A 12,186-nucleotide genomic window follows, 5' to 3' on the forward strand; every position below is an offset into this window, starting at 1 on the left:
GATAAACCACACCAACATCAAAACTGCATTCAAAGCAGTAAGGCACAACAATCCATTTAAAAATTCCACTCGGATAGCCAGTCACTCAGGGAAAACTTGCATGCGTGTAGAAGGACAGTAAAGGTGGAGCCAGCCTATGAGAGGCAATTCCAAAGTCTGGGAGCAGCCACAGAGAAGACCCTCTCCTGTCTCCATACCAAATGGCCTGTGAAGGTCGTGGGACTGAGAGAAAGATCTTTCCTGATTATCTTAGCACTTGAGCAGCCTCATAAAGGGAGATACATTGGGTCCTAGCCATTTACGGCTTTATAGGTTAGAACCAGTACCTTGAATTGTGCCTAGAAATGGATTGGCAGCCAGAGGAGCTGTTGTAATGTGGAGGGGGGAGGTTATATAATCCCTGTAACCAGCCTCATTTGGCAATCTGGCTGCTGTGTTTTAGACCTGCTGAAGCTTCCTGAGACTTTCCATAGACATCCCCACTTAGAGCGTGTTACACTAGTCCAGTTGGGATGAAACAAAAGCATATGCCTCCACAGCCAGATCAGACATCTCCATGAATGGGTGCAACTTGCTCTCTAGCATTAATTCTGCAAATGCACCACTGACAAAACCTTGACATCCAGGCTCAGAGACGAATCCAGGAGCACCTGCAAGCTGCGCACCCATATTTTCAGAGGGAGTGTAACCCCATCCAGCACAGCTTGTTCCTTGTTCTGCCTTTCGACTGGCCAGGAGCACATCTGTCTTGTCTGGGGATTAAGTTTCAGTTTATTCACCCCCATCCAGTCCATTACTAAGGCCAGACATTGCTCTAGAGCTGAAACAGCTTCCTTGGATCTAGATTGCAAGGAGGGATAGAGCTGGGTGTAAACCTGCATATAATTATTACATTATATTATGTCTGCAATTTCATGAGGGATAATTTTGCTGCTTTTGCGGGGTAACTCAAATGTTTTATTGTTATGGGGATATGCTAAAGGGGAAATAGCACATGGTCCCAAGTGGTGGGTCATGCTGTGCTTTGTGATGCTGTCTTGTGCCAAAGTGACCATGAGTTGGATGTGCTACAGATGTGCTTTGTACCAAATAAGCAGCCTTATTTGCATTTATATATTTTAAAAAAGAATCTAAAAGTAACTATTTTGCTTATAAGAAATAGGAAAGTAAGGAGTTTCTTTTAAATTACTGGCATGATAAGGGCAATTAACTAGTTTATTTCAATCTTCCTCAGGGTGGAACTTTTTTTAAGGACATAGCCAAATGCAACTTGTTATTCCCTTTTCCTTTCTCCATTTGGACTTTTTTTTTTTTTGCTGTGTGTCAAGTCCTAGATTTGTTATGCAATTGTCTGTTTCCTTTCCTCTTCTTTGAGATTCAAGACAATCAAACTATTTAAAAGACAAAACAGATTGTCAAAGAGTTGAGACATTTTTTGCTCCAGGCCTCTTTGTTTCTTTTCTTTTCATTTCTTTCCTTTCCTTTTTTTTAAAGCTACCCAGGGCAAACTGCTTGTCATTAAATTCCATTTTCTTGGCAATTGCGATTAAGCGTATACATTTCTGGAGTCATTTGTGAAACATCAGCTGTCAGACATTTGTTCCAATTTATAATCATCCAGGATTTTCCACCGTTGCTTTCAAAGAACAGGGTTAGATGCATGCCCTGAAAGAGAGTTGGAAATGGTTTGCCGATCTCTATTAATCTGCTGTTTCTGTAATCAAACACATATGTTTGTTTATCTGGTTAAATTGCTAATGATATCAAAGTTGGCTGCTGGAAGCTGAATCATCCTGCAGACATTTCCGTTGCTTTTTCTCGGGGCTGTCTTGTGTTGTGGCCTGAGAAAGAACAATATATTTCTGCTGTTAAATCATTACACTAACTTCTTGCAGATAACATCTTAACGAGCAGCCCCAGCCCTTATTTTAGAAGAGTGAGATTTGATGTCTCGGTGATGGAGAAGAATGCTAGCAACCTGGTTAAAGCCGAATTCAGAGTCTTTCGCTTGAAGAATCCACATGCTTCTGTTTCGGAACAACGGATAGAACTATATCAGGTAAAGCTGCGTTAATTGCTGGTCCCTGATTCTCTGTTCATATGTCAGATGTCTATCTAGATCCTATCTCTACTATATAGCATTCGAGGGTTTGACCACCATTTTCTCATCAGAGGGACCTCTGGAACAACATAGTTCTGTGGAAAAGGTCTAAGGATCTGAAACGATTCTTTAAAATCTAACCAAAGCACAATTCCCAGGCTTCTTTTGAGATAAACCAGGCCGTTTATTTATTATCCTGCTTGTCTCCAGCACAGGATCTAAAGTAGCTCACCGCACGAATTAAAAAGGGATACATCTAAAAGCAGAATACTGTACCACAAAGACAGTTGACTAAGTTATCAAATAAAATAAGCCCCAAACTAAAATAATGTCAGAACAGTTACAAAAGCACAAGAAGTAAAAAGGAAAAAAAGAATACAACTCTTCAGAGTCCCATCCCGTTGGTTGAGATAAACATGCATATAGATAAATTTGCTAGCATCTTTTTGATTTATTGACTACAATGCTTTTTCAAAATTACATATGAATTCTAGTTAATGAAGGAAGAAATTGGGGGCAACTGGGGAATGGGGAGACCTAATGTGCCTCATAACCAGTACTGTTTTATTATCTGCATTAGCAGCTGATTGGAAACAAATTGAGTTTCAACCACATATGTGAAAACAAACATGATCCATTGAATTGTTTTAACTATGTCTCATGCTTAACATTTACCGAGTTTTGTGTTATTTTGCAAAGAAACAAGTGTATGTAAGTCATATTCAGCTCAGCAGAGCTTATGTTAAGTATGTATTAAATTGTAGCCTATGCTGCTGTTCAAACAGATTAGCATTTTCTCAGAGAATCATGAGAACTGTTTGTTGCTGTTATGTGCCACCAAGTTGCCTCTGACTTACGGTGACTCTATGAATGAGTGATCCAAACTTTTCTGTCTTCAACTGCTTTGCTCAGTTCTTGTAAACTCAAGCCTTTAGGGAGATTCCTTTAGGGAGTCGGTTAATCTTATATTCTTTTCCTGCTGCTTTCTACCTTCCTCAGCATTAGTGTCTTTTCCAGAGAATCCTGACCTTTCATAATGTGTCCAAAGTATGGCAGCCAAAGCTTCAACATTTTCATCTTCAGAGATAGTTCAGGCTTGGTTTGACGTAGGACCAAGTAGTTTGTACAACTAATGAGAGTTCTCTTTGAAAAATTTAGATTCTCAAGAGACCTTTGATTCTGGAAGATTTCTAATTTCTTAATTAGAAATCATATATTTTATACAGATTCAAATTAGTTTAAATTATAGTGAAATATACTGTTAATGGATGCAAATATGCTAGTTATTAAAATGTCTAACACATACACATACACACACGACTCTTCAGTCACATATAAGGGTGCAAGCCTAAGCAAGTATCTGCTGTTGATGAAGCACAAACATGATTGAAGTCGTTGGGATGTGCGTTGGGGTTGCTCGTCTTCTGGGATGAGAGAGGCAACTCACTTGCAAATTTTGAGGTGAGGTGCTCTCCCATGCTCTGATCATGAGTTGTGCATGATATAGGCCACCAAATATAATTGTGAACAGTGTGATATAATGCAAAATGTAATGCGGAAGTGAGATAGTGATTTACGGAAGTGAGAGCTGGACCATAAAGAAAGCTGACCGCCAAAGAATTGATGCTTTTGAATTGTGGTGCTGGAGGAGACTCTTGAGAGTCCCCTGGACTGCAAGGAGAATAAACCTATCCATTCTGAAGGAAATCAACCCTGAGTGCTCACTGGAAGGACAGATCCTGAAGTTGACACTTGCATACTTTGGCCATCTCATGAGAAGAGAAGACTCCCTGGAAAAGACCTTGATGTTGGGAAAGTGTGAAGGCAAGAGGAGAAGGGGACGACAGAGGACAAGATGGTTGGACAGTGTCATCGAAACTACCAAAATGAATTTGACCCAACTCCAGGAAGCAGTGGAAGACAGGAGGGCTCTCGTCTATGGGGTCACAAAGAGTCAAACACGACTAAACCACTAAAGAACAAAAATGTCAAAATATACGGGTTTGTGTTTTTGCAAAGTGTAGCCCTGTTGAGGTGGTATAGCCTGAAAGTGTGTAGGGCTGGGGACAAGGTGCAAAAAGGGAATGTCATTTATATCTTTGCGCATTCAGCACAAAGAGAACTCTCATTGCTTATGTGAAGGTCTGAAGAGGCCGTTGTGAAGAGTGTTCTGAACACCTGTAATTGAATTCAATTACAGGCATTCAGAACACTCTTCAGATCTTCCCGCTGAATGTGCAAAGGTCTAATTGAGATTTGAGTGATGGGACATTGTGCGTGGGACTCGCGTGCATCCCCACCTCTTGACCACAGTTACAACTCCATCTGTTTTAAGGCTATAATATCTGAATTAGTACAGCACATGTTTATTTTAAGTAGCTCCAGGTGTAGGAGTGTGTCTGTGTGCTTATATATGTTTGTAGAGTAGATGACAGATCTAGGATGTCTGGAAGTGTGTGTAATTGCATAAGATTGGAGATTGGCTGGAAAAAAATGAGAGAGAGAGGTGCTTGAATGGTGTGTGAATGAGGCTGAGAGAGGCACCCAGGGACTGGAACTTGAGGAGGACATTTGGGAAGAGAAATGGAAATATGTGAGTGATTAGGTCTGATTTTTAACTGTTCACTACACAGGTTTATAGTTCACTATTTTTCATGTAATGTAACTGTAGTTGAATATTAATGGACTTGAAGAATAGTGAGTAGTCAAATAGCATCTTGGCTTAGTAAGCATGCTTGTTTTGTTTAACCAGGCCCCCTGTCTGACTAAGTATAGCCTAGGATAGTGGAGGCAAACCTTTTTTGGCTCGAGTGCCCAAAATGAGGGGGTGGGGAAGAAACCAGTGGGCTGTCGTGCCGCCCGTAAGACCAGAACCGGAACAGGAAGTGGCAGTTTCAGGGGGAATCGTGGGGACGGACAGAAAGTTAAAGGGGGAATCATGGGACAGACAGGAAGTTAAAGGGGGAATCATGTGGATGGACAGGAAAAGGACCCAGAACAGGAAGAGAAAGGGGGAATCCCAGTTGCAGCCACTTCAAAAGGTTTGCCGCGTGCCAGAAGAAAGGACTTCACGCGCCAGCTGTGGCCTGCGTGCCATAGGTTCACCATCACTGGCCCAGGATTTGAAAATGAATGTATCAAACCTTGAGAGCTATACAATGGTTATACTGAGAAGAGGATCTTGTGAAGATGGTGGCGGCAGCAGCACTTTGAATTGAGAGCGTGAAGGCCTGGTTGCTTGTCCAGTTTGGTGTTACTTTGTGAGACTGCCAACAGAGAAGGGCAAGGGAATTCCACAGACTAAATTCTGTGCTGAAATGTGTGGTGCTCTTGAGCTGCTTTGTTCTCTTTTTTCCTGCCTGAAACAAGTTGTAAGCCCTTGGACAAGCTCTCAAAGCGTCTTGTTCTTGACAAGTCCCCCTTTTCTTCCTTGTTTCCAAAGAAGGCTCTTACTCCCGTGGAATGCGGTTGCTACCACCCATGCATCTACTGAATCAATGTGTTACTGCAAGCTGCAGACCAATTTTAATTAATTAATTTTGATCTTAAAATAATTAAAAGATAAAATAACCCTAAAATGTACACCTCAGATGTTTGGAGCTATCATAGAGACAGACGTGAACACACAGAGAAACATTTGTATAGGTGGCTCCATTGTCATTGGATTATTTTCCCCAGCATTAACACACATGCAACTTCAAGTATAATCCAGTTAAATAAAATGCACAGATTTAAGACCAAATAATCCCACTCTCTACTGACACAGACTTGAGATAAACTTTAATACCCTGTTTCTCTGACAATAAGACCTAACCTGAAAATAAGCTCTACTATGATTTTTCAAGATGCTTGTAATATAAGCCTTACCCCAAAATAAGCCCTAATTAAGTGAAACACCGCCCTCCACCATTGTGCAGCAACCAGAAGATGATGACATGACTGTATTTGAATAAATGTATATCGTTGTTCATGACAAAAATACCACATCCCCTGAAAATAAGCCCTAATACGTTTTTGGAGCAAAAAAAATTTTTCCGGGGAAACACGGTACTTCCAGAGTAATTAGGTTGTGGTTTTCCTGTTGTTTGCATTTTGGAAAATCCCCTGAAATCCATGAAAATAAATGAGACTAAAATTAAAAGATAATCTTTTATACTTTTTATCTTTAATTGCATGGTATTAACACAGATACTTATCCAAGAATGATTCCTATGTGATAAGTGCTGTCCTTAGCATTAGATAAGGGTGTCTCTCAAATTAGGCTGCCAGTTTTAAGGTATCATTTATTTATTAGTGACTCCTTCAGGTGCTACCATTCCTCCAGTGAACCTGCACAGTTCTCCTCCTTCCTCTTTTATCCTCACAACCTGTGACAGCCTGAGGGAGCGCGATTGATGCACCCAGTGGAATGAATCCAACAATAATCACTTAGAAAAGACACGTACAGTGGTGCCCCGTATAGCGAGGTTAATCCGTTCCGGATTAACCCTCGCTATACGGAATCATCGCTAAACGGGTAGGGGAAAGGTATTGGAACGCATTAAACTTTGTTTAATGCGTTCCAATACCTTCGTTACTTACCCGTTCAGCGAGGATTCCAGGTGCTGGCAGCCATTTTCGCGCCTTCGCTAAGCGAGGGCAGGGCGCGAAAACGGCTGCCGGCAGCCATTTCCGGGCTTCCGGCGGCCATTTTGGAACCGCCGATCAGCTGTTCGGCAGCTCCAAAATGGCCACCGCAATACCCGATCTTCGCAATGCGGGTTTTCCCCATTGCGAAGATCGGGTATGTTTCCGTATAGCGATCCCGAAAAAGGGATGGCTATACGGAAACATCGCTATACGGTGCACTCGTTAAGCGAGGCACCACTGTATCTAGATTCTAGATCTCTCAAATAGCATTCCGGTTGCAGAGTTTTGAATTTTTGGTTACATTTCTTTTTTTGATACAGAGTAGAAGTACAGAGATTCACAGAGGAGAATAGCTTTAAGTTCCCATATAGTCCTCTTTCTCATTAACTGGCACAGTCTCAGTAACTTACTCTGAGACATTAGTGGTAGAAAGAATAAACATATTTCGTTACTTGCAATTGGGAGCTGCAAACAGCAGGCAAACCACTGATAACTGACTTCAGCAGACAGAAGAGAACTGAAAAAAGAATTCTTTGAATTCTGAGGTGGGAGGGAACGATTGATTACTGCTGAATAGCACCCCAGTCCAGAAAGGTCTCTCCCAGATGAACAAGGTATAGGCAGCATGCGAGGCTGTAAAACTCCCAACAGTTCAACACTTTTAGCAACTGTACTGCATTAACTGTAGGCCAAGTTGTTTTAAAATTTGTTCTGGCCTGAGCGCACCACAGTGTTCTTAGAAAGAGGCAAAGTCCAGATACTCATCTGAGATTGATGGCAAATGAAACTAGCTGGAGAGTTCTATCATTGCCTTCTATCTTCCCACTAGGGGGAAAACATATGAGACCTTCTCCTTGATTTGTTCTAGAAAAGATGAATACTTCAGGCAGTGTCTGATGGATAAAATTGTTTGAAAGGGAGAAGGGAAACAAAGTGATTAAACAAACAAGCTCAAACATCCACCACTCTCTCTGGCTATGTTTTGATAGATTGATGCCAAATGCAGGATTTATTGGAATTTGATCAGATAAAAGTTTGGATGTTGTGGGAATGCCTTTGAACCCATCTCCTTGGCGGCACTTTTTGTAGGCTTCATCCCATCTTTATTTTATTAAGGTGCTTCTGTATTTAGAAATAAGCTTCGGCCCCATTTTTTTTGCTTTATGAGTAGGCATTCCGAAGAGGAATAGGCATCTTGGCAAAACAGGACACTGGAGAAGCGGAGGAGGGCATGAAAATCCTGTCCATTGTTTAGAGCAGTTCGTGGTAATGTTGTTTTTAATGTAATGTAAGCTAGAGCCTGTAAAACAATAACGTGCTCAAGTGACTTCCTATGGAAGGAACGCATGTTTGGGTAACACATCATAAAGCATTATGAAGAATGAAATTAAAATTCTGGGTTATATTACTTCTGTTATTGGGGGCTTTAACATGCTTAGGTACCTGGTAAGCTGCTGGAAGGGAAGGAATACACCACATAATATGGGGAAAGAAGGAAAATGTTGAGCTGCCATGTGCTTCCAGCAGCCATTTGGACCTCAAGGGAAACATTATTTTACAAGGAAGGAATCAAAAAAGCAAAAGGTGGTAAGGCATCTTTCTAATCTCTTTTCTGCTGGTGTGGTTTGGTATCACATGTATGATCCTAATTGCGTTCATCACTCCAATCCTCAGGATGCACTGCAAGCCCTAAAAACACTGAAGTGGGACAGAAGAGCTTGCTTAACAAGTGTTGGTTATGGTGGTGGTCTCTCAAGCCATATCTGACATATGGCAACCCTAATAGGGTTGTTGAGGTATATGAGATACTGTATTTACGAATTGGTTTTTACCATTACCATTTCCAGGGAGTTTCCATAGCTGAGCGGGAATTTGAACCCAGGTCTCCTGACTTATAATGCAACACACTATCCACCACCCTGATTTCTATCCGACTCTCTCCACTGAGTTGCAAAGCATTTATTCAATTCTGAAAGCGTGGTGAAGTTTTCAAACGGAGGCTAGCATTACACAAAGGGTTATGTTTTGTTTGTTTGTTGTTAAAGTGTTTCTCACCCACTCTATATCAGTTGATCTCAGGGTGGGGTAAAGCAGTAAAATTGCCTTTGAAGAATGTAAACCAATCCAGATGCTTTAAAACAATTTTAAAGACTTGGAAAACAAAATAAAACTGTTGAACTGCTGTGTCATAACTACTATATAAAACCCCTTCTATAACGTCATCACTGTCTCCTCACATCTTTCAAACAGGCCTTTTTCTATGAGCTGACCATAGTGCTAAAGTTGATGGGTATAAGAGAAAGGGCGGTCTCAAGCAGAGGTAAATTATGGAATTCTCTGCCTCAGGAGACTCGGTTGGTATTGTCTTTAACAGCCTTCACCACATAACAAACACCTTGTTGAAGGAGATGGAAAAATAGGTCTCCCGTTTAATGGTGCATCTGTTCCTACCTCTGCTGTATATACAGAGGCCATGTGTCTTTGATTATACAGCTATATTTATCCATTATTTATTTTTTTAAAAATGTTTTCCCTCCACTTTCCATTTTTTAAAAAAATCTCAGAGAGGTTTACAGTAAGTTTTTCCAAGCCCCATTTTCTTTGCATGGATCGTGGAAACCTAGTCTGTTGTTAGCCGCCTAGAGTGGTCCTCATCTGACCAGATAGGCAGGATATTAAATAAATAAATAAATAAATAAATAAATAAATAAATAAATAAATAAATAAATAAATAAATAAATAAATAAATAAATAGTCTATGCTATGTTTAGACAAATTCTCTTCTCTATATCTGCGTATGTATGTATGCATGCATGTATGCATGTATGTATGCGTTTGTTTGTTTGTTTGTTCTGCACAGTTACAAGGTTTATCACCTCTAGCTCCTGATCAGCAGTAAAAAGGTAAAGGTTCCCCTTGACAATTTGTCCAGTCGTGTCCAACTCTAGGGGGCGGTGCTCGTCCCTGTTTCCAAGCCATAGAGCCAGTGTTTGTCCTTAGACAGTTTCCGTGGTCACGTGGCCAGCACGACTGGACACAGAATACCATTACCTTCCCACCATAGTGGTACCTATTTATCTACTCACAGTTTTACATGCTTTCAAACTGCTAAGTTGGTAGGAGCTGGGACAAGCGATGGGAGCTCACTCCATTGCGTGGATTTGAATTGTTGATTTTTTTGACCTTGCAGCTCAGAGGATGCAGTTTAACCTGCAGCACCACCATGTCCCATTATCAGTAGTACCCTGTGCTTAATAGGACCAGTAGACCCCACCAGCTCCATGGAGTCCCTAGCCAAAAATGTGAAAAGACTTAGTGGGCTCCCTATTTTTAAGGCTCTACTAGCAGTTGTCTGGTGATTCCTGTGTGCTCATTCTGATTCTGTCTTCCAATGGGCAAAATCCTACTGGCGCAAATTTACACTGGCAGAAGCCAATGATGTCTGGCACTGGTAAAATTTAATTTAAATTTTATTTTAATTTAATTTACATTCATTGAAATCTTTCTATCTCCCTGTTTTAGTTTCTGAGGCTCCCTAGAGTTCCCTTTTGGCCTGGGTGAGCCTATGGGAACTTCAGTCAAAAATTGCTACAGCTGAGATTGAGACTGACCACTAGTAGTCTAGTGGGTTGTTGTTGTTGTTGTTGTTTTGCTTTTAAAGTTTCCCCTGTCCCTATCCTAAGGCTCTCAAAGTTTCCCAGGCCAAAAGGGATCCCAAGGGAGTCTTAGGATCTAAAACAGGGTTAGAGCTAGGAAGCTTTTCAATTAATTTAAATTAATTTTTCCTGATTCCTGCTGATGGAATCATCATTGGCTTTCACCAGTTCAAATTTACGCCAGTAGTTTTTTGATGTACGAGAAGGAATAACATCTATGGACAACTGCCCTGTTCACTAAACAAAGCAGAAGGAAAATCATGTCAGCGTCCCACCCCCACCTCCCATTCTCACACTGAGTGCAAAATTTGTCATGCAACTAATCACACAACAGGGAGCCTGCTGGAGTGTGTGGGGAAAACTCTTAAATATGATCTCCTTTCCACTCTGCATTAATACAACTTGATACTAATCATGACACTGAGATGGAAGCAAGACACCAGATTTTATTTATGCTGGACCAAATCTGGGTTTCCAGTGGTAATGGTAGCTTTTTTGTGTTTTTTAATGTGACTAAAGGAAAGGCTATATCTATGGGAAGATCTGCATAGATCACCATCCCTAGAAACAGAAAAGAAATGGCTTGCTCCAGTTTTTCTAGCTGCCTCTTCCATCACTTGATATTTTAATAAAACGTACCATGCCTCGGGCGAGTTACATCCAAACGCTCGTGTGCCTTTCTGACTATTTTATTGGCAGAGGTTTGTTTTGTTTTGTTTTCTTTTGTGGCTTTATTCCTGAAGATCTCAAAGTCTCTTAAAGAGCCGGAAATTGCAGTGAACATTTCAGGCTATTTCTGGGGTGAAACATCCAGGCTGTCCTTGTTTGTCTCCTCTATTGATAGTATCAAAGCTCCTTTGTGCTAAGGAAAAAATATGAGGGCGAGGTACTAGGATGGTTTTCGAGAATCTAAGGTATTCTATTACTTAAACACAAGATGGGCAGAGGGAGTGGTCTTCGCACTGTATTCCTGCATCTCTCCCGACCACTTTCATCTTCTGTAAGAACTTTTTCACCTGGAGACATATCCACACTGTGATCAACGAAATAAGAAAAGACTGTCTTCTGGGCCTCGTAAGTCCACATAGGAACCAGATTAGAGAGGAAAATAACAGTGAATGCAGTATTTTAATTTTTATTAGCGCACAACCTCCAACCTTTTCTGCTCTAATGCTAAAAATGGATAAATAACTGACTGCACAGGTAGCTGCTGTCCTGGTGGATTCTCAAAGTTTACAGCCCACCCTAACACATCCTATAGTCCTTTTTACAGTTCAGTATGTCTGTCCTCATGTCTTCACATATGAGCTCACATATACAGCAAATGGCAATATTCATGGTAGTCATTTCTATAATAATAATCATGTGTTGTGAAGTCAATTCTGAGTTATGGTGATCCTTATTCAGAGTTTTCATGGCAGAGAATATCCAGTGTGGTTTACTGTTCTCCTCTTCTGGGCTGCCCTGAGATTGTGCAGCTTGCCCAAGGCCACCCAGGCTGGATCTACTTGCAGGAGGCACAGTGGAGAATTGGAACTCCCAACCTCTGGCTCTGTAGCCGGATACCTAAGCCAGTCAGCTATCCAGACAGATAATCAATTCCAAAGCAAGCCAAAAATAGACACTGTGATCTTGTAGGCAGTGATGAAAAACTAGGACACATTTTCAAAGATGTCTCTTTAAAAGGAATGTTTGGTACAAAGGGGGGTACATGTACAGCAGTGTTCTATAGTTATACTGTATACCAGGACTCCTCAGAGATAACAGGGACTGAACTCTGGTGTTTGTAATACCCAAAAT

At 41.0% G+C, this 12,186-nt stretch overlaps 1 protein-coding gene across 1 annotated transcript in view; it reads left to right on the forward strand.

The window, feature by feature from the left end:
- TGFB2 (transforming growth factor beta 2) overlaps window positions 1-12,186 on the forward strand; it is a 111,614-nt gene that overhangs the window by 75,764 nt on the left and 23,664 nt on the right. The window contains exon 2 of the mRNA XM_020808465.3: window positions 1,896-2,059. Coding sequence (XP_020664124.2) covers window positions 1,896-2,059 — 164 coding nt within the window. The remainder of the gene's footprint in view (window positions 1-1,895; window positions 2,060-12,186) is intronic.

The sequence above is a fragment of the Pogona vitticeps genome, chromosome 1, assembly GCF_051106095.1.
Source record: "Pogona vitticeps strain Pit_001003342236 chromosome 1, PviZW2.1, whole genome shotgun sequence".
NCBI classification, from domain to species: Eukaryota; Metazoa; Chordata; class Lepidosauria; order Squamata; family Agamidae; genus Pogona; species Pogona vitticeps.